Here is a 22,391-nt window from a genome sequence, read left to right on the forward strand (position 1 = left end):
TAGATTAGATTACTTACAGTGTGGAAACAGGCCCTTCGGCCCAACAAGTCCACACCGTCCCGCTGAAGCGCAACCCACCCAGACCCACCTAACACTACGGGCAATATAGCATGGCCAATTCACCTAACCTGCACATTTTTGGACTGTGGGAGGAAACCGGAGCACCCGGAGGAAACCCACGCAGACATGGGGAGAATGTGCAAACTCCACACAGTCGCCTGAGGCGAGAGTTGAACCCAGGTCTCTGGCGCTGTAAGGCAGCAATGCTAACCACTGCCACCGTGCCACCCAATGACAAGCTGTTTCCAGGTAATCTGATGTTGGTTGAAAGATAAACGTAGGTCAAGATAATGGAGGAGAACCACAGCTTCTCTTTGAATAGTGTTAAGAGATATTTCATTTTCACTTGAGTGATCCAAGTTAAATATCTCATATTACTTCAAATGGCCTAAAGCCTCAATTTTGTAAAAAGCTTGTTCCTAATTGAAAACATTCTGTCACTAATAATCACTTAAGTATTTTAACATTTTAAGGCTTTCTTGGTTGAAACAACGGAGTATGTGCAGGCAAGATTTAAATGAGTAATTTTCCATTTTGAGCTTGATTTAAGTAAATTTCACTGAAGAAATCATATGGGAGGATTTACTGGACTTCAAAAAAAAACTTAAAAACATTTTATGGCATTTAAGTCCTACCTGCTCCAGATGTGAGTCATAATGTGCTGAAAAGCTACCATGCATTGGAGTCGACTACTGTTGGACTTACTATCTTAAAGCTAATACTTATGGAATATAAAGCATAAGTCATAATCAAACTTGAGAGTATCTGATCAGAAAATATCAAAAATATGGGCCCTAACAATATTTTGGCAACAACCTTGTGCTCCAGAACTTGTTGCACTGTTAGCCAAGCTGCTTCAATACAGCAACAACACTGGTATCTACCTGAACATGTGTAAAATTGCCCAGGGTATGTCCAGTACACACAAAGCAGAACAAATCAATCCCAGCCAATTACCACCTCATCAATTTACTCTCTCAGACTGGACTCCAATCAGTAAAGTGATGGAACAGGTTACCAGCAGCTTATCAAACAGCACTTGCTTAGAAATAATCAGTTCTGAGGGGGCCACACAGCACATGAACTCAATACTGCTTTATCTGAAACATGGAAAAAAAGCTCAACTCCAGAGGTGAGGTGACACTGACTAACCTTGACATTGAGCCTGCACCTGACTGAGTCAGGTACCAAGATGTCTATCAAAAGTAAAGTCAGGATGGGAGTGAGGGGAAGAGGGGGGAACCTTATAGGAGCATACTGCTTTGTCCTGTATCAAACCGTACTGAATATTGTTGGAGCTGCACTCATCCAGACAAGTAAAGAATATTCCATCACGGTCCTCACTTGTACCTAGATCGTGGGCAGGTTTTGGTGAATTAGAAGATGAGTTATTCACCGCAGAATTCCTAGCCCCTAGGAGTGCAGCTCCAACAATATTCAGTTACGTTTGATACAGGACAAAGCAGTATGCTTGATTGGTGCCACCTCACAAACATTCACTCCTTCACCAATACACAATATACCATCTACACTAAAATTTAACAATATTCCTTGGACAGCACATACATGGGATGTCAGCTCCTATAAGGTTCCCCCCCCTCCCCCTCACTCGGAAATATATCGCCATCCCTTCACCGTAACTGGGTCAAAACCCTGGAACATCCTTCTTAATAGAACTGTGAATGTAGCTACACCAAATAGTCTGCAAGAGTTCAAGACGGCAGTTCAAAACTACCTTTTCAAGTGCATAAGAGGACAGGCAATAAATGCTGGCACAGCCAGCAAAGTCTGCATTTCCTGAATGAATTGAAACAAAATATTGATCTCATTTTAGACATCAAAATAGGAGAAATTAGGAGAACGTTTCAGGAATTAAGTGGATTCTTTGGCATCGAATGACTTGGGTATGATTAAAGACTAAAAAACACCGCAGCTTTGCAGGTATCAAGACGGTGAAAGAAAAATTTGTGTACTTTGATAGATAATTAAGAAGACAAAACATGGAAAATAACCTAATTTTACAATACAAAAATAGGACAAGAGACTAATTGAAAGTGATGAAGAGAAATTTATCCTGATTTAAGAACATATAGTTTGGGAGACAACATGGTCTGTCAGGCCTGCCAGCCATTTACTGCAATCATAGCTGATCTTTGGCTTAACGTAATTTATCTGCTCATTCTCCATAATCCTGTCAGTCCTTTGATATCTTAAATATTACAATTAAATCACATCTTATTCTTCTAAGCTCCAGAGAACATAGACACAATAGACTCAACCTCTCACGACAGGCCAACTCTTCAAACTTGGAACTAATCTTGTGAACCTTTGCTACACTGAATTTAAATACACTCTTTATTAAAAATGCACACCAAAACTATGCAGTCTGCAATGTAGGGTTTCATCAAAACCCTGTGCAACCATGGCAAGACTTTATTTTTGTACCCGAAATGCTTGTAATTAAGGCAATCAAACTATCTGTCTTCCTAATTGCATGCTGGCCCTGCGTGCTAATTTTCTATGCTTTCCTTTATCTGTCCTACTGGATGCATTCTTAAAAAGCTCTAATAATTTTGTCAAGTACAATTTCCCTTTTGTGAAGCGATGCTGACTTTGTCTGATCATTCTATGATCTCATGTGTCCACTGTTAAGACTTAGTTAATAAAAACTACTGGAAAGCTCTGAACACAAAGTGATCAATTCATGAATAGACACATGTGTCACAAACTTGATTGAGTTTTTTTGAAGAAGTAACAAAGAGATTGATGAGGGCAGAGTGGTAGATGTGATCTATATGGACTTCAGTAAGGCGTTCGACAAGGTTCCCCATGGGAGACTAATTAGCAAGGTTAGATCTTATGGAATACAGGGAGAACTAGCCATTTGGATACAGAACTGGCTCAAAGGTAGAAGACAGGGTGGTGGTGGAGGGTTGTTTTTCAGACTGGAGGCTTGTGACCAGTGGAGTGCCACAAGGATCGGTGCTGGGCCGTCTACTTTTCGTCATTTACATAATGATTTGGATGCGAGCATAAGAGGTACAGTTAGTAAGTTTGCAGATGACACCAAAATTGGACGTGTAGTGGACAGCAAAGAGGGTTACCTCAGATTACAACAGGATCGGGACCAGATGGACCAATGGGCTGAGAAGTGGCAGATGGAGTTTAATTCAGATAAATGCGAGGTGCTGCATTTTGGGAAAGCAAATCTTAGCAGGACTTATACACGTAATAGTAAGGTCCTAGGGAGTGTTGCTGAACAAAGAGACCTTGGAGTGCAGGTTCATAGCTCCTTGAAAGTGGAGTCGCAGGTGGATAGGATAGTGAAGAAGGCGTTTGGTATGCTTTCCTTTATTGGTCAGAGTATTGAGTACAGGAGTTGGGAGGTCATGTTGCGGCTGTACAGGACATTGGTTAGGCCACTGTTGGAATATTGCGTGCAATTCTGGTCTCCTTCCTAACGGAAAGATGTTGTGAAACTTGAAAGGGTTCAGAGTAGATTTACAAGGATGTTGTCAGGGTTGCAGGATCTGAGCTACAGGGAGAGGCTGAACAAGCTGGAGCTGTTTTCCCTGGAGTGTCGGAGGCTAAGGGGTGACCTTATAGAGGTTTACAAAATTATGAGGGGCATGGATAGGATAAATAGACAAAGTCTTTTCCCTGGGGTCAGGGAGTCCAGAACTAGAGGGCATAGGTTTAGGGTGAGAGGGGAAAAATATAAAAGAGACCTAAGGGGCAACGCTTTCACGCAGAGGGTGGTACGTGGATGGAATGAGCTGCCATAGGAAGTGATGGAGGCTGGTACAATTGCAACATTTAAGAGGCATTTGGATGGGGATATGAATAGGAAGGGTTTGGAGGGAAATGGGCCGGGAGCTGGCAGGTGGGAATAGATTGGGTTGGGATATCTGGTCGGCATGGACGGGTTGGACCGAAGGGTCTGTTTCCATGCTGTACATCTCTATGACTCTACGTCTGGATAGAAGTGTGGTGCAAAATCTGAAATCAGCGAAGTAATAATTAAATGGTATGATATATGTGTCGGGTAGGGTGAAAGGGTGGGAAAGAGAAACGGTGGGGGGGTTGCTGATTGGTGGACATGCTTACAGTGAGTCTATAGACACTTTCTGATAGATGAATAGATATTAATTAAGTAGTTTTCCTCATTGGGACTTGTTTTGTGATTCCTATAAGATGATAGCAGTTTTTTTGTTACAACAACAAACAGTGCCACAGAATATATAGGCCTGACTGTGAAGTCAGAAGGGCACCAAATGAAGGTAGATTAGGGGAATCACTCCAAATAACTCTTGTTTATCTTCAAGTTGCTTATCATAGAGGAATGACAAGTGTCAAAAATCTTGGCAGAAGTGAATTACTAAAAGAATGGTTTGATCAAAGGTAATGTGGATTGCACAGGAGTGGGTGCAGGAGGGAACAGGGGAGAAAAGTGAGAGAAAGGAAGTGTAAAGAAGTTAAGAGGTTGAAATATAAAAGAAAATGCTTCAAATACCAACCATTATCGTCTTGAAGAAAGTATTGAGGATAGGTAATTCTTGTTCAATAAAGCTTCAGTCTGAAATAGTCTGGCAGCATCCCTCAATTGATGGCGGTGCTTAAATCATAAATGGAACCTTCAACCAGCTGTATGCATTAATATCAACACTTCCACCACCACTGGGACTATCTTTACCTTTAATGAGGCTAAAGGATGGTCTGGACCAAGTAAACTCCAGTGAAAGGCAGCCAGATCTTCATCAGGTAGAATATGGTTGCCTAAATCAAAGAGGAGAAAGTCATAAAACTGAAATAAAAATACATTTATTTATTTTGAATGAAATTAGTTTCAGGTCTTTTCTGTATGCTGTTTCTTTTTTAGCTACTTAGGAATATTTTTCACTTTGGATTTTACTGAACATACAAATACATTTTAGTGTAACAATGCCTCAAAGACAATTTTAATAATTGAGAACATTGCCTTCTCGATTTATAAAATTCCATCAGGAGTACACCAGACTTTTAATCTCACGCATTTGTGTTGGCCTGAAGTCCAACAACGTTGTGGGTGAGCTGTAAATGTAGACTTTCCACAGAAGTGAGGAAGGGATGGGAAAGTGCAAGATTTAAAGCTCTCCAACTGCTTTAAGAGCCCATTTTGTGTAATATTGTAAACAACAAACATAACATACTGCACTCTGCAGGAAGTGCAGATCATAGAACAGCCCAGATCTGAAAAAGAGACACCCATATATTATTACCATTCCCCCAAAGCACAATAAACTCTTCAGTAATATTCATTGTAAACGCAGTACCCACTTCTGCATCTCAGAAACGAAAAGCAAGATAATTCTTTCAGCAGAAATGAGCAAAAACACCTCATAACTGTTACCGGAGGCACATCTAATTTCTTGCCTTTCATAGTTTTATTGTACAACTCTCATCAATGGCCAAGAGGCATTCTTTATACCCTCTATTACAAATGAGAAAGTGAGTTGGTGATTGGAACTAATCTTTTACATGTTTAGATGTACTCATAAAGTTACACATTATTAGCATTCACCTTTTGCATTGTTCCTATTCAGAGGGATACAAGCGTATCCCAGGTAACACAACTAAACACAATTTTAAAAAATGATTTTAAAAGATGTGGGCATCATGGCTGGACAAGCATTTGTTTCCCATTGTTAGGTGTTGAGAAGATGCTCTTTCTGGAACCACTGCAATTTGGCAGAGGTAGATCCACAATGCCTTGGGGAAGGAGTTCTAAGATTTTGACCCAGCAATAGTGTAAGAACAGTGTTACACTTTCAAGTTGGGGTGGTGAGTCACTTGGATGAAAAAGAGGGTAGCAAGGGTGAAGAATAGCATATATCCACTGTCCTGGTCTTTCTTGCAGTTGACACACACAGCTGTTACTGTACATTCGTGGTGGAGGGACTGAATGTTTGTTGATATGTTGTCAATCAAGTGGTTTGTTTGGTCTTGAATGGCTTCAAGCTTCTCGAATGTTGTTGGAGTGAACTCACCCAGGCATGTGAAGAGTATTCCATTACATGTCTGACTTGAGCACTGTAGATAGTGGTGGACAGGCTTAGGGGACTCAGGAGCCAAGTCTCAGTCAAATGCAGTCTTTGACAGTTATGGTAAAGTAGGTCAAAAGGTTGCAGATTGTATTGAAATACAATTGTGTTGCTGCTGATGGCTCGCTGCACTTTATGGATGCTCAGTAGATTTAGAGAATCCCTACAGTGTGGATGCAGGCCATTTGCCCCATCAAGACCTTACCGACCCCCCCCAACAAGTATTCCACCCAGACCCACTCCCTATCCTATCCCTGTAACCCTGCATTTCACATGGCTAATCCACCTGACCTGCATATCTTTGGATTGTGGGAATAAATTGGAGCATCCTGCAGAAACCCATGTGGACACCAGGAGATTGTGCAAACTCCACACAGAGTCACCCAAGAGTGGAATCAAACCTAGATCCCTGGCGTTGAGGTAACAATGCTAACTAATGAGTCACTGTGCACCCAGGCTTGAATTGCTGGATCTATTCAACCTCCATCCTATTTAACATGGTAATAGAGGTACTCAACACATTGCAGCATATCCTAAATATGAAAAAAGGACTTTACATTCAAGAAGCTATGCAGTGGTCATCCATACTGACAATGAAACAGACAGATGCATCTGTAGCACACAGATTTGTGGGAATGAGTTCAAATATCCTTCCCCTCATTATCTGCTGCAAACCCAGTATAACAGCTCTGTCTTTTAGGCCTCTCCAAACTTGGTCAGTGATGGTGCTGAGAGCCTTGCTACCCTCTGTGTTTCCTCCAAGTGGTGCTCAACATGGAAGCGTAATAACACTGTACTATGTGGTAATCAGCAAGAAATGTTCTTGCCCATCTTTAACCTGATACCATGAAACATCAAGGACTCTCAGTCAGTGTTGAGGGCTCCCAGGGAAATTTCTTCCTGACTACATACCAATGTACCACAATCTCTGAACGGTGATGTACGACTGGAATGTTGTAGGTAAGGTATGCTTTTATGAATATGACCATGTCAGACTATTGCTTCTCTAGTTCTCAAGATAACTCTCCCAATCTTTGTTACTAGCTCCCAGATTCTGTATAATATTGTAGGGTCAACAGGGTTCCTTCCAGTTTCATTCCTTGGTTCAGTTTTTATTAGCTACTTCAGAGAGTAGTCAAGAGTCATTGCTGTGGGTGTGGAGTCACATGGTTATCATTCAACCTTTAATTCCAATTTTGTATTCAATTCATATTCCATAACCTATCATGGTGGTATTTGAACCCATTCTCTGGAACATTTCCTGTGCCTATAGATTACTAATCCTGCAAAAATACCATTCCCTCGCTTCATAAATATAAAATTAATACCTTAATCTTTGTATTATTTACCGCCTTACACATATACATCCCAATACAGTCTGTTAACGCGATTGAAGAATTTAGACCGTTATTTGGAGAACGCAAACTTTCCTTACCCGTATTGGCTATAACACGATTCTGGCCCCATTAGTTTAAATGGTGTAGCTACTGCGCAATTTTCTGATAAAGCGAGACTGCACGAGAGTGGAACTATTACATTATATCAGAATCAACTGTACATACCTTTACTACAGTTGAATTTACCTGGAACATAGTATCACATTCCACAATAAGCTATATGCTGCCAATTGTATGTTACTATTTCTCCTTTGAATACTGAACTCGTTATTTCATTCACTGGAGAATAACAACTATCTCCAGTGTTCTCATCTAAGCAAAAAAGGTTTTCCAGTTATCACAAGTTTCTTGCTTCATCACAGTAATGAAGATCTGGAGGTAGCAGTGGTGCCACTATGGTACGAACTTTTCTAAATTTTCTTTTTTTATTTTCTAATTCTCTGAACTTCGAAAGTGAAATTACTTAACATTCCAAGCATCTTTCTGAAACAAAGCTGCTGTGAAGGGTGCTTTTGCATCCTATCTTCCTCTTCTCCACTGCATCCAACAGTGCCAGCCAGTGCTTCATATGGCAACTGATCATACTCATTGTCTCTTTGTCCCTTCTACTTAAGAATCAACAGGATTTAAAGAATAAGAACGTTATCAAGTAAGACAAATGGAGCAGCCAGAGATAGAAAAGGAGAAAGAACAAATGTGTTTCTACAGCTGATGAACAGACGATTGGAATCAGACAGGTCCAACATCTTTTTTTTAAATAGATAGTCAGTTCTGCGATATTGCGGTAGTTCCGTTCTCATTCAATCTCAAAGATCGTGTAATAGCAGCAGCATTTAAATTAATGGGGCTGGAATTGTGTTATAACTAATACATGCTTTAAAACTTTGTGCTTTCGAAACAGTATGCCTAATTCATCAATCATGTTATAGCGAATTTGTGTTGACGAAACACACATTATAGCAGAATGACCTGTAGGGACATGTTGCGTCCCTTGATGCAAGCATCAGTGACCTCACCCATACAGCGTTGTGGGTCAATACAATCATTGAGCATTTACATATAGTTAGACCTAACTGTTCCAAGTGATGCCTGTGGGATTTGATCCATGCAGGAAAGCAATGTTGCTGGCTGGAGGTGTAATCAGTGCCTCCAGGTGCAAGGGTACGTGATATCTCTGATCGTGTTTTCCGGGTCCTTAAGGGGGAGGGGGAGCAGCCGCAGATCGTGGTCCACGTTGGCACCAACGACATAGGTAGGAAGAGGGGTGAGGATGTTAGACAGGCTTTCAGGGAGCTAGGTTGGAAGCTCAGAGCTAGAACGAACAGAGTTGTTGTCTCTGGTTTGTTACCCGTGCCACGTGATAGAGAGTCGAGGAATAGGGAGAGAGAAGAGTTAAATGCATGGCTACAGGGATGGTGCAGGAGGGAGGGATTCTGGTTTCTGGACAACTGGGGTTCTTTCTGGGGAAGGTGGGACCTCTATAAACAGGATGGTCTACACCTGAACCTGAGGGGCACCAGTATCCTTGGGGGTAGGTTTGCTCGTGCTCTTTGGGAGGGTTTAAACTAACTCTGCAGGGGCATGGGAACCTGGACTGTAGCTTTAGGGTACAGGACCTTGAGTGTAGGGAGGTTAGGAACATGGCATCGATCTCGAAGGAGGGTGCCTGTAAACAGGAAGGTGGCTTGAAGTGTGTATACTTCAATGCCAGAAGTATAAGAAGTAAGGTAGGTGAGCTTGCAGCATGGGTTGGTACCTGGGACTTCGATGTTGTGGCCATTACAGAGATGTGGGTAGAACAGGGACAGGAATGGCTGTTGCAGGTTTCAGGGTTTAAATGTTTTAGTAGGGTCAGAGATGGGGATAAAAGAGGGGGGAGGTGTGGCATTGCTTGTCAAGGATAGTATTACAGCAGTAGAAAGGGTGATGGAGGTAGACTTGCCATCTGAGGTAGTTTGGGCGGAGGTTAGAAATAGGAAAGGTGAGGTCACCCTGTTAGGAGTTCTCTAGAGGCCTCCTAATAGTCTGAGAGACGTAGAGGAAAGTATTGCAAGGATGATTCAGGAGAAGAGTGAAAGTAGCAGGGTGGTTGTTATGGGGGACTTTAACTTCCCAGATATTGACTGGGAAAGCTATAGCTCGAATTCGTTAGATGGGCCGGTGTTTGTCCAATGTGTGCAGGAGGGTTTCCTGACACAATATGTAGACAGGCCAACAAGAGGAGAGGCCATACTGGATTTGGTTCTAGGTAATGAACCAGGCCAGGTGTTAGACTTGGAGGTAGGTGAGCACTTCGGGGACAGTGACCACAACTCGGTGACTTTTACTCTAGTGATGGAGAGGGATAAGTGTGCACTGCAGGGCAACAGTTATAGCTGGAGGCAGGGAAATTATGATGCGGTGAGGCATGACTTAGGATGCGTGGATTGGAAAAATAGGCTTCAAGGGAAGAACACAAATGATATGTGGAGATTGTTCAAGGAACAGCTAATGGGTGTCCTTGATAAGTATGTACCAGTCAGGCAGGGAGTAAAGGGTCTAGTGAGGGAGCCGTGGTTTAATAAGGAATTGGAATCCCTTGTGAAAGGGAAGAGGGCGGCCTATGTAAAGATGAGGTGTGAAGGTTCAGTTGGGGCGATTGAGAGTTATAAGAGAGGAAGGATCTAAAGAGAGAGCTAAGAGCAGCGAGAAGGGGACATGAAAAGACCTTAGTTGGTAGGATTAGGGAAAACCCAAAGGCTTTCTATAGGTATGTCAGGAAGAAAAGGATGACTAGGGTAGGTATCGGTCCAGTCATGGATAGTAGTGGGAAGTTGTGCGTGGAGGCGGAGGAGATTGGTGAGACACTAAATCAATACTTTTCGTCAGTATTCACTCAGGAACAGGATACTGTTGCTGATGTGAATATTGAGTCACAAGTGATTAGAATGGATGGCCTTGAGGTACGTAGGGAAGAGGTCTGGGGAATACTGGAAAGGATGAAAATAGATAAGTCCCCTGGGCCTGATGGCGTTTATCCTAGGATCCTCTGGGAAGCTAGGGAGGAGATAGCAGAGCCTTTGGCCTTGATTTTTATGTTGTCGTTGTCTACGGGAATAGTACCAGAAGACTGGAGGATAGCGAACGTGGTCCCCTTGTTCAAGAATGGGAGCAAGGATAGCCCGAGTAACTATAGGCCAGTGAGTCTCACTTCTGTTATGGGCAAGGTCTTAGAGAGAATTGTAAGGGTTAAGATTTATGAACATCTGGATAGGAATAATGTGATCAAGGATAGTCAGCATGGTTTTGTGAAGGGCAGGTCGTGCCTCACAAACCTTATTGAGTTCTTTGAGAAGGTGACCAAGGAAGTGGACGAAGTTAAAGCAGTAGATGTGGTGTATATGGATTTTAGCAAGGCATTCGATAAGGTACCCCATGGCAGGCTAATGCAAAAACTATGGAGGTATGTCATTCACTTTGGTAGGAGTAACAAGAAGATGGATTACTGGGCTAATGGTAGGCTACTTGGCAGTGTGGATGAGCAGAGGGATCTTGGTGTCCATGTACACAGATCTTTGAAAGCTGCCACCCAGGTAAATAGTGCTGTGAAGAAGGCATATGGTGTACTGGGCTTTATTGGTAGAGGAATTGAGTTCCGGAGTCCTGAGGTCATGTTGCAGTTGTATAAGACTCTGGTGCGGCCTCATCTGGAGTACTGTGTGCAGTTTTGGTCGCCATACTATAGGAAGGATGTGGAGGCATTGGAACAAGTGCAGAGGAGGTTTACCAGGATGTTGCCTGGCATGGTAGGAAGATCGTATGAGGAAAGGCTGAGGCACTTGGGGCTTTTCTCATTGGAGAAAAGAAGGTTTAGGGGAGATTTGATAGAAGTCTACAAGATGATTAGGGGTTTAAATAGGGTTGACAGTGAGAACCTTTTTCCGCTAATGAAGTCAGCTGTTACTAGGGGACACAGCTTTAAATTAAGGGGTGGTAGGTATAGGACAGATGTTAGGGGTAGATCTTTTACTCAGCGGGTTGAGAGTTCATGGAATGCCCTGCCAGTAGCAGTGGTGGACTCTCCCTCTTTATGGTCGTTTAAGCGGACATTGGACAAGCATATGGAGGTTATTGGGCTAGTGTAGGTTAGGTAGGCTTCGGTCGGCGCAACATCGAGGGCCGAAGGGCCTGTACTGCGCTGTATTTTTCTACGTTCTATGTTCTAACATCTACCTAGCATTGAAATATCACAATACTCACATAAGTCAAAGAGGAAAACAATCAATGTCTCAAACCGAAACCACCCAGACCAGAGATGAAATCTCTCATCAGGATTCAATGCTACTGATTTGGGAGGAAATACAACTAACATGCCAACATCAAAGAATATTAATCATTATGGACCTTGTGGCACAGTGATACTGTCCCTACCTCTGGATCAGGAGGCTCAGGTTCAAGTCCCACCTGTATCAGAGGTGTGTAATAACATCTTTGAACAGGTTGATTAGAGGCTTTTCCTTCTTGCCAATGCTGGAAAAATTCTGATCTGACACAAATTCGCTTAATTTGCCAACTGCCTGCATCTGAAGAAATTTCCCAAAGGCATTGTGTGCTTTAAATTTTCCAGAGGAACCAGTGACAGGATCTTGGTTGACAGACAAATCCCAAAAAAACATCAAGACCACCACCAGCAACTTCACATTATTTATTAACCTGACCAACAGTAAAAGAATATAATCCAGTGGTTCAAAAGACAGCTCGCTTTCACCTTTTCAAGGGCAACTAGGAATAGGCAATAAATGCTGGCTGACCAATGATGCTTACGTCCCACAAATGAATCGAAAAAAAATCATCAGGTTCTGTGGATTTTTTTTTGTAAAATTCATTCACAGGATGAAGGAGTCACTGGCCAGGCTGCATTTGTTGCCCATCCATAATTGTCCAGATAGCAGATAGAGTCAACCACATTGCTGTGGGGCTGGATTCACATGTAGGCCAGTCCAGGTAAGGATGGCAGTTCTCTTCCTGAAGGACATTAGTGAACCAGATAGGTTTTTCCAACAGTAAGTAATGGATTCATGATCATCAGTGGCGTTTAATTCCAGATATTTTATGAAATTTAAATACCACCATCTTTCATGGCAGAATTTGAACCCATACCCTCAGAACATTATCTGGGTCTCTGGGTTAACAGTCCAGCAATAATACTACTAGGCTATTGCCTCCCTCTTGCAAGAAACTTCTTGAAATTGCTTCATGATGAAATGTCTGTGACTGTCTGGTGTGGGAGGTCTGAAATAGGCATTCTCAAAATCCAGACTGGTATCAAGCGAACCCAAGTGATAGCCCTCATATTATTTACAATCTGGCAGTGGTTAATCACCTCAAAGATCAACCAATCTCTTGTGTGAGTCATGAAATATCAATAAAATCGAAAGCTCTTTAACCTGCATTGCCTCCATACAAAATTACACTGACCAGCACAGACATAAATGATCTACATATTGTTGATGACTGCAGTGTCATTGTCCACTCTGCACACGATTTGCAAGATACGCTCAATATCTTCAATTCTGCATACATGAAACAACCTGTCTTTGAATAGTGCAAAAATTAAACTGCAACCGCTGTATACACTACTTCCAAATGGTAGAAAAAGTGCAGGCATGGGAGACCCCAATCCTAATATGTAACAACAGAAACAGCAGAGCCAACCTCTGGAAGTGTACTGAAAGTTTCAGCTGGAAGTGTGATCCAGGGGTCAGGAAAGTAGAGATGAGTGGAGGCTTGACACTCTGGTGAAGGGAGAGGACAGGATGGTTAAGCAACAGTGGCCAAGACGACACCACTGGGTAAGGGAAGATACGTTTCTTGAGACTGAGCCTTGTTCTGTGCATTGTTGCAGCCTCCCTGGCCTCGTCAGCCATCACCTTCTCATTCTTCGCCAGTAGAAAGGGAAGCATATACTCAGTTGCGACATGACGTCTGTGTGCAGTGGTATATGCGTAAACACACCCTGGCATGCTGACATCAACTGTCCATGCACTGATGCTTCTGCAACCTGACATGGACAGTTGATGTCATCACACATATCTGTACATTTTGTGTCATGAAAAATCACTTCAAAAACAAAACTTGTATGAACTCACACCTGCTCAGCCAAATATTCCATCATCCATATATAATAGATACTCTGAAACATGCTGAGCACTTCTCATACCTGAGAAGCCACCTCTCTAAAAAGATCATACTGTCAAAGAGATCCAACACTTGATGAGTTGTGCCAGCTCCGCCTTTTACAAATGGTAGTGAGAGTATGACAAAAAAGATCTTTGCAGTCTGTACCTCCGTTCAACTTCACATCTGATCTGTTACCTGCACAGAATTGCAATTAGTTAGACTGTGCGGTGGGCGTGCTGCTATGTGGAGCTTTGAAGCAACTAAGAAAGCCACTATGTAATTCAATTTGCCGAAAAACACACTATGTCAAGAAAGGAAAATACAATGACACAGTAAATGTGAAAAACATTTTTACTTTTCAATGTGTTTACATCTTACAACAGCTAAGGCATAGAGATATGTTGGGAATTAGCTCTGGAGAAACTTAAGTAATCTTTTTCTGTTCATATTGCTTCTTTGGACACTACGTTGTTAATGCTGTGTTTTTCATGTTTTGTGCTAGAGTTCAAACTACCAAAACATCTCCACAACAGTTTTGGCTTTTGCGTGGGCAACAGGCAGGTGAACAGCTGGTCATTCATCAAACTCCTTAGGGTCACAAGGGTGATAATATTTATTTTCTTCCACTTATAGCAAGCCTCAAGAATACTGGAATCATACAGGCAACACCACTTGCATCTCCTCGTACTACCTGGGTAGTATCCGGACATTTGCAAAGGAACATGGTTCATTACACTTTCCTGTCACAGTGGCAGCAGATCTTAGGCATGGACCATCACACTTTCCTCAGTTGGCTTCCCAATCATTACACATTTCATCTTTAAATACTAAAAAGGATCGGTTTAAATAAAAGGTAAAACATTCAATTTCATAGATGTGAAAAATGTCTCAGCGCATTCTCATTTAGGATTTGGGCAAGATCATTTAACCGCCACTGCTGCAGGTCTGCCCTTGATTACATTCTCTCATCAGCCGAACTCCACTCCAATTGGTGAATGTAGTTCAATGACAAGTTTGCATGGGTTTAGCTAATCAGAAGTTACCATCTGGAATTTCAGCTTTTCACAGGCATCTTCTTTTTGATTTCCAATTATGCTAGTGGGACCAGCTGACAACTTTGCCACAACTTGAGATTTGAAATATGGGAATTTAACTCAGCACAACTTTAATGTACACCCTGAAACTCTCAATGTGTGGAGTTTGCACATTCTCCCCGTGTCTGCGTGGGTTTCCTCCGGGTGCTCCGGTTTCCTCCCACACTCCAAAGATGTGCAGGTCAGGTGAATTGGCCATACTAAATTGCCCGTAGTGTTAGGTAAAGGGGTAGATGTAGGGGTATGGGTGGGTTGCGCTTCGGCGGGGCGGTGTGGACTTGTTGGGCCGAAGGGCCTGTTTCCACACTGTAAGTAATCTAATCTAAGTAATCTAATCTAATCTAACATCGCGTATTAAAGGATTGAGCATCTACAACTTTTTTGGATTAACAATTCCTCAAATAAGGAATTTCTCCTCATTTCGATCCTAAATTGTCAAAAATTTATCCTGAGAGTCTGACCCCATATTCCAAATTTCTCAGCCATAGAAAACAGATTTACAGCATCTACCCTGTTATGCTTCTTCAGAACTTTATATTTTCAATTCTTTTTCTTCCAAGTTTTGGACAACACTGACCCAATCTATAATAAGATTTTTCACAGCATTATTTGCATACCAGAAGAACTGGTCTTGTAAATTCTCTCTCTGGATGGAGTGCAAAATTGCACATGATTGTAGGTAAAAACAATGACTGCAGATGCTGGAAACCAGATTCTGGATTAGTGGTGCTGGAAGAACACAGCAGTTCAGGCAGCATCCGAGGAGCAGTAAAAGCGACGGTTCGGGCAAAAGCCCTTCATCAGGAATAAAGGCAGTGAGCCTGAAGCGTGGAGAGATAAGCTAGAGGAGGGTGGGGGTGGGGAGAAAGTAGCATAGAGTACAATAGGTGAGTGGGGGAGGGGATGAAGGTGATAGGCCAGGGAGGAGGGTGGAGTGGATTGGTGGAAAAGAAGATAGGCAGGTAGGACAAGTCATGGGAACAATGCTGAGCTGGAAGTTTGGAACTAGGGTGAGGTGGGGGAAGGGGAAATGAGGAAACTGTTGAAGTCCACATTGATGCCCTGGGGTTGAAGTGTTCCGAGGCGAAAGATGAGGCGTTCTGCCTCCAGGCGTCTGGTGGTGAGGGAGCGGCAGTGAAGGAGGCCCCAAGGACCTCCATGTCCTCGGCAGAGTGGGAGGGGGAGTTGAAATGTTCGGCCACAGGGCGGTGTGGTTGATTGGTGCGGGTGTCCCGGAGATGTTCCATAAAGCGCTCTGCTAGGAGGCGTCCAGTCTCTCCAATGTAGAGGAGACCGCATCGGGAGCAACGGATACAATAAATGATATTAGTGGATGTGTAGGTAAAACTTTGATGAAAGTGGAAGGCTCCTTTAGGGCATTGATTTTGCAGTTCCTTCAGTGGCAGAGGAAGGTGCCAGGATGGGAGGGTGGGTTGTAGGGGGACGTGGACCTGACCAGGTAGTCACAGAGGGAACGGTCTTTGCGGAAGGCGGAAAGGGGTGGGGCGGGAAATATATCCCTGGTGGTGGGGTCTTTTTGGAGGTGGCGCAAATGTTGGCGGATGATTTGGTTAATGCGAAGGTTGGTAGGGTGGAAGGTGAGCACCAGGAGCATACTGTCCTTGTTACGGTTGGAGGGGTGAGGCCCTGTATGATTGTACTGAGACTTTGTTAACCTTACACTCCAGGTCCTTTATAACAAAAGCTAAAATAACATTGCTTTATTGTTTGCTGGATCTATTTAGCTTTGCGATACCTGTAGATTTAATAAATACCCTGCCTTTTTTTTGTCACAAACAAGACCATTTTATACTTCAACACATTGTATCCTAGCAGCCACATCTTGCACACTCACTTATCCATATCCTTCTGCACTCTTTGTTGCACCCTTTTAATTGTTTTTATTCCCAGCGAACCTTTTATTGTCAGCAAATGTGGATACGTTACATTTAATCCCATAATCCAAGTCATTAATATAGATGAAAGAGGAGCTTAAATACTCATGCTTGCGCCACTCCATTAGTTATGGCTTGCCAATTTGAAAATATCCCATTTATTATCTCCATTGGGCAAGCCTCAATTCATGCTAACATGTTATACCCAATGCCATGAGCCCAATTTTGTACAATAGTCCTGTGTGACAATACTACTGCTTATAATGATTTATTTAAGTATTTCATTTCCACTGGACCCATGAATTTCCACTACTTGTGATTATTTTTGTGTCTTCTATTGTGAAGACAGATATGAAGTGTTTCATGTTTCTGCTATTTCCTTATTTCCAGTTTTAATTTAATTTCACTTTTTCTCTTTCTTACATTTCAGCTTCTTATCTTCATTCATCTCCTCCTAGTTTCATTAGCAGTAGCATTATTTTACCCACAACAGAGTCTGGAATCTCATAGTTAGCATATTCCTCACTTACAGTTATAATCAATCAACTCTGACTCAATGAGTGTTGGAAAGCATGCTAAGAGCAACACTGGAGCCAAAAATGAGGTGTCAACTTGGAAAAGTGACAAAGGACTACTGTACATGCATGTCATATGAAAGCACATGCTAGACCAGAGTTAACAGATCCCATAACCTGCTACACTTCAGCATAACTGCTAGTAGGTAGTTAAGCAATTAATGGCAGGAGACAGTTTTATTAATCTGAAGGTTGAAGTCTTCAGCCAGAAGTGGTCAGTGAGTGATGTCTCTTGGTCTATTCTTCACTGATTTCAGTCTGATTCAATTCACTCCAATTGATATCAAGGAACAAATGAAGGCACTTTTCACAGCAAAGGCTATGGGTCCCATTAAATCCTGCATGTAATGCTGAAGCTGTAGCTCCAAAAATGCACCACATCTTTATCCTTGCTGTTTCAGTACAGCTTTAAGAGGTATTTGCCCCATAATGTGGAAATTGTCCAGCTATGCCCTGTGCACAAAACACCAGATAAATCCAACAAGCCAAGTGTCATCAGCTTATCCACGACTACCAAAGGAGGAGGAGAAGTGTGCATCCCAGCTCTATACAAACGCTGAGTTATTGGTGCTGTACTAGTTCAATCCTTCAAATTCACCTCCTCATCCACAGAGGTTACATACTGGCTGACCTTAGCTTTGGAGGCAGCCAGGCAGTTCAAAACCAACCATCTATTTGGCATCTCAAATCCATCACCTCTGTTCAAGATTAAGCCCAATAACTATTTAAGCCTCAAGCTCAGATGGATTGCCAAAACGAAGATTCCCATCAATTCCCATCATTTCGGGCCAAGCTGAATCAAACATCTCCCTACTAGCTCAAACAGCACAAAAACATGTTATTTGATAAATATTCTGGAAACTCAATCTCAACTTCTACATGAAAATCAATCTATTTTACTTTCAGTTGTGTGGTTTGCTCAAACCTGATGGTTTCTTAATTTTGAAAGAGCCAAATGCAGAGTTAGGCTGCGTTTGTTGGCTTTGACTCACACTTGAATAAGATGTAGGTGTCTGGACAACAGCAAAATTCCTGTTTTCTGTGACTTGACAATTGATCAAAACTGGACACAGGATTGAATATATTGTTTACTTGCAGCGTGAGCTTACTGATCAAGCTTTACAATTACCACTACATCATTCATGATGCTTGGACAGGTAGGATAGGTCACCTGCAGCCAATCATGAACATGAACATCAATTTCAATGAACCATGCAGCTTCAATCATGGTCCATTACTGTAGTAATTTGAGTTAAATCACAAAATAGATAATGGCCTCAATTTTGTGTAGATTGTGGTAATGAAACCACTGGCATTACACTACTGGAAGGACCAGTTTCATCAGGGGACTGCATACAGAAATCCGGAGATTCAGTGAAATAAAAGCAAGGGTTAATAAGTGCTGTCACTTCTTAGTTTGTTGGAATCAATGCTTCAGTGTAATTGACTGCTTATCTGTTTGCTGACATCACTGCTGCTGCACACAAAGACAACTACTTGACTGGGCACAAGATGTAAAATGCAGACGGAAAAAAGAAAAATCACGCCACTGTAATAACCAAATCTTTACAGGCAGCTACCTTTAAAGAGTAGAAACAAATACCACTTTTTCACCCTGACCACCAAATCCAAACCTTTGTCTGAAAACAAAAACCACTGATGAAATATCTGTTTCAAGATATGGTAGCAAGGTTTGCATTTCTAACAGAAAATCATAAATAAGCTTAATATTCAACATGACAACTGAATCATGGACATTCAGCTGCAGCCATATGTTTAAGGTTGTTCAGAAGACAACTTACTTTCAACTATTTAACTTCAGCCTGATTCCTCCCTATTTAGTAATCATTAACCCCATAATCCTCCAAGATAGCCACATGGTAGATTAATTAGTAAAGTTAAATCACATGAGATTCAGGATGAGCTTGCCAATTGGATACAAAATTGGCTTGAAGGTAGGAGACAGAGGGTGGTGATGGAAGGTTGTCTTTTGGATTGAAGCCTGTGACCAGCAGCATTCCTCAGGGATTGGTTTTGAGTCCACTTTTGTTTGTCATTTATATAAATGATTTGGATGAGAAGATAGGAGGCATGGTCAGTAAGTTTGCAGATGACACCAAAATTGGTGGTATAGTGGACAGCCAAGATGGCTATTGAAGATTGCAAAGAGATCTTGATCAACTGGGTCAATGGGCTGAGGAGTAGCAGATGGAGTTTAATTTGGATAAATGTGAATTTTAGTAAATCAAACAAGGGCAGGACTTATACAATTAATAGGAGGGCCCTGGATAGTGTTGTAGAACAGAGACCTCAGGGTTTGGATATGAAATTTGCTTCACAGATAGACAAGGTGGTTCAGGCGACATTTAGCATGTTTGCCTTCATTGCTCAGAGTACATATTTCAGATGTCATGCTGAGGTTGTACAGGACATTGGTGTGGCCTCTTCCAGAGTACTGTATGCAGCTTTGGTCACCCTCTTGTAGGAAGTTAAAAGTCACACAACACCAGGTTATAGCACTAGCTTTCAGAGCACTGCTCCTTCATCAGGTTACCTGATGAAGAAGCAGTGCTCTGAAAGCTACTGCTTCCAAATAAACCTGTTGGACTATAACCTGGTGTTGTGAGATTTTTAACTTTGTCCACCCCAGTCCAACACTGGCATCTCCACACCTTACAGGAAGGATATTATTAAACAGCTCAGAAAAGGCTTACCAGGATGTTGCTGGGAATGGAGGGTTTGAGACTGGAAAGACTTTTTTCACTGCAGCATAGGAGGTGGAGGGGTGACCTCTTATTGGGGTTTATAAAATCACGAAGGGCATAAATGAAGTGAATGATAGGGTATTTTCTCTACTGTAGGAGAGTTCAAAATTCGGATGTAATTTTAAGGGGTGGGGAGAAAGGTTTGAAAAGGACATGAGGGGCAACATTTTTACAAAAAGAATGCTTTGTGTATGGAATGAACTTCCACAGATAATGGTGGAGGCAGGTACAGTTACAATGTTTAAATGATATTGGTTAAGTTCATGAATAGGAAAGGTTTGGAGGAATATGGACCAAGTGCAGGCAGGTGGACTAGTTTAGCTTGGGAATATGATCTGTTTCTATGCTGTATACCCCAATTACTCTATATCTACACTCCTCAAATTTACACTTCTGAGCATTCATGATTTTGATCACATTAACATTAGTGACAATCCTTCAGTCGGTCAGAATGCAAGCTCCGAAATATTTTCCTCAAAGTGCCCACATTTCTCTTTTGATTTCCACCTTTACGACACCCCTCAAGACTAAGGGCTTCAATCAATGCCTTGTCATCTGGCCTGATAACTTAACATGTCTGTGTCATATTTTATAATGCTTTTGTGAAAGACCTTGTTATTTTACTACATAAAGGAGCTACACAAATATGTTGTTGTTGCTTTGCTAGCATACAGAAAAGGATATAGAGATCTGCAAAGACTAAGTCCTATTTGCTTTAAGGATAAAGGGAGGAGGTCTGGAGCACAGTCCCTCAGCTGTCCAATTGCCACAGGCACACAGGAGCAGGGTATGGTCATTCAACCCCTTGAATCTGTTCTGCCATTTAATTAGATTACAACCAATGTTCCCTCGAAGCAATGTTGCAGTGCCAACACAGACGGCTGCACTGAATTCCGGTTCAGAAAGTAGCTACCGCACACGGACCTCAGAGAACTACATGGAATTGAAAAAAATTAGATGGACCGCTGATCAAACTGATCTGTTTCTCAACCATACTTATCCAACATCATTCTAGCTCTATGAATACCCTCACCCAACAACAAACTATCAACCTCAGCAGTCAAATTAATTAGGGTTCATCTGCTACTCGTAGTTGAGAATAACAATTACAAATTTAACGTAATGCTGATCACCATTAAGCACAAACAAAAGTTAAATAACATGGATGTTGGAGATCGGAAATAAAACAGAAAATGACAGAAAATGTGCCAGAGAAACTCAGTAGGCCAACAAGCACTGTGGAAGGAGAAAGAGATTTAACAATACGAGTCCAATATGATTCTTCTTCAGAACAATATTGAACTCAAAACATTAACACTGTTTCTGCCTTCACAGATGCTACCAGATTCTCTGAACTTTGCCAGCACATTGTTTTTATATCACCACTTGTCTGCTTGGTTTCAAGCTTTGCCACACATCTTTCCTTTCAACTATCAAATGAAAAAACAGCCAACTTACTATATTGTGGTTGCTGGTGAAGCAAACTTTTTCATATAGTTGAAACCTGAACTAGTGGAACATGTTGAGTTTTCAGTGTAGTCTTGCAACACCATCTTGAACAAGGAGCATCTTCAAAGTACTGTCATCTCTGGGATCCTACCTACAACAAGGTGAAAGTTGGCTATCTACACTATTAGGCTATGCACTTGTTTAATTATGGCATTCCAAAAGTCGTTTTACTTAAATCATTGCTTGTACACAGTAATTGTTAGGTTCCCATATGTAGCATGCCATTTCTCTACAAAGGATTTGGGGCAGTAGAAAGTACCACACAATCAGGGTGTTGCTTGCAGATTACTGGAACCAGAGCAGGAAGAATTCTAATACTTGGTAACAAAACCACTACTTTGAACTCAAAACTACCTTGCTTAACAATCATCAATAGTGCCTTGGACAAATGCAACACACCAAATTCAGGATTGGGGACTATTCATCTGCCAGAGGTTTGATGGTTTTAAACATCCACATGATAGTTTCTCCTCAACAAGAGTCTCAAAATCTAGGGATCTTGTATAAATAATCTTGATATGTACAAGATGAGGGGAGTGGACTGTCTCTAGTTCCATTAATCCAGAGGTCACAACATAAATCTAGTTGTTTTACGTGATTCCTGAAATGGCCAATTGTATGCCTTCTTTATATTAAGCTTATAGTTAACAGTTCCAATAACCAGGTCTATTTAATAAACAATATAAAAACAAAAAAGTTTTTCACAGAGATATAGAATTGATTAACACACAGTTTATAATATGATAATATAAATGTTTACTCCTTTAAATAACCCTGAGCACAGAAACATGTTCACACCAAGAGAAGCATTTTTGAGCTCTTGAGGGCAAAAGAAGTAAAAGGATGTGTGATGTTCA

The 22,391-nt window shown here is 41.7% G+C and overlaps 1 protein-coding gene across 2 annotated transcripts in view; it reads right to left on the bottom strand.

The window, feature by feature from the left end:
- The window catches only part of LOC140483749 (constitutive coactivator of PPAR-gamma-like protein 1 homolog), a 128,056-nt gene that overhangs the window by 68,664 nt on the left and 37,001 nt on the right, over window positions 1–22,391 (bottom strand). For both annotated transcript variants that reach the window (XM_072582263.1, XM_072582262.1), the window contains exon 3: window positions 4,754–4,836. In XM_072582263.1, coding sequence (XP_072438364.1) covers window positions 4,754–4,836 — 83 coding nt within the window. The remainder of the gene's footprint in view (window positions 1–4,753; window positions 4,837–22,391) is intronic.

The sequence above is a fragment of the Chiloscyllium punctatum genome, chromosome 12 (genome assembly GCF_047496795.1).
Source record: "Chiloscyllium punctatum isolate Juve2018m chromosome 12, sChiPun1.3, whole genome shotgun sequence".
NCBI lineage: Eukaryota > Metazoa > Chordata > Chondrichthyes > Orectolobiformes > Hemiscylliidae > Chiloscyllium > Chiloscyllium punctatum.